Source organism: Eimeria mitis, genomic scaffold, assembly GCF_000499745.2.
Source record: "Eimeria mitis Houghton genomic scaffold, Emh_scaff4819, whole genome shotgun sequence".
Taxonomy (NCBI): domain Eukaryota; phylum Apicomplexa; class Conoidasida; order Eucoccidiorida; family Eimeriidae; genus Eimeria; species Eimeria mitis.
In genome coordinates, this window is record NW_013573121.1 from 2,597 (window position 1) to 2,922 (window position 326).

Below are 326 nucleotides of genomic sequence, written 5' to 3' on the forward strand. Positions count from 1 at the left end.
GTGATGGGGGTTTAGGGTTTAGGGTTTAGGGTTGTGATGAGGGTTTAGGGTTTAGGGTTTAGGGTTTAGGGTTTGCTGGTCGCAGGTCTTCACGAGACTGCTGCAGCTGCTGCATCAGCAGCAACTCAAGGCGCGCTCCTCCAAGCAGCAGCAGCAGCAGCAGCAGCAGCAGCAAGAGCAGCAGCAACAGCAGCTGGCAGTGGCTGGTGTAGCGGACAGCAGCAGCAGCAGCAGCAGCAGCAGCAGCAGCAGCAGTAGCAGCAGCAGCAGCAGCAGCAGCAACGGTTTCAGCTTTTATCAGGCAGCAGACGGCCAGCCTATATTTC

At 57.4% G+C, this 326-nt stretch overlaps 1 protein-coding gene across 1 annotated transcript in view; it reads left to right on the forward strand.

The window, feature by feature from the left end:
- Positions 1-326, forward strand: part of EMH_0077920 (zinc finger (C3HC4 RING finger) protein, putative) — a gene marked incomplete at both ends in the record, with an annotated part of 4,196 nt that overhangs the window by 1,787 nt on the left and 2,083 nt on the right. The window contains one exon of the mRNA XM_013499921.1: positions 86-324. Within this exon, the coding sequence (XP_013355375.1) occupies positions 86-324 (239 nt within the window). The remainder of the gene's footprint in view (positions 1-85; positions 325-326) is intronic.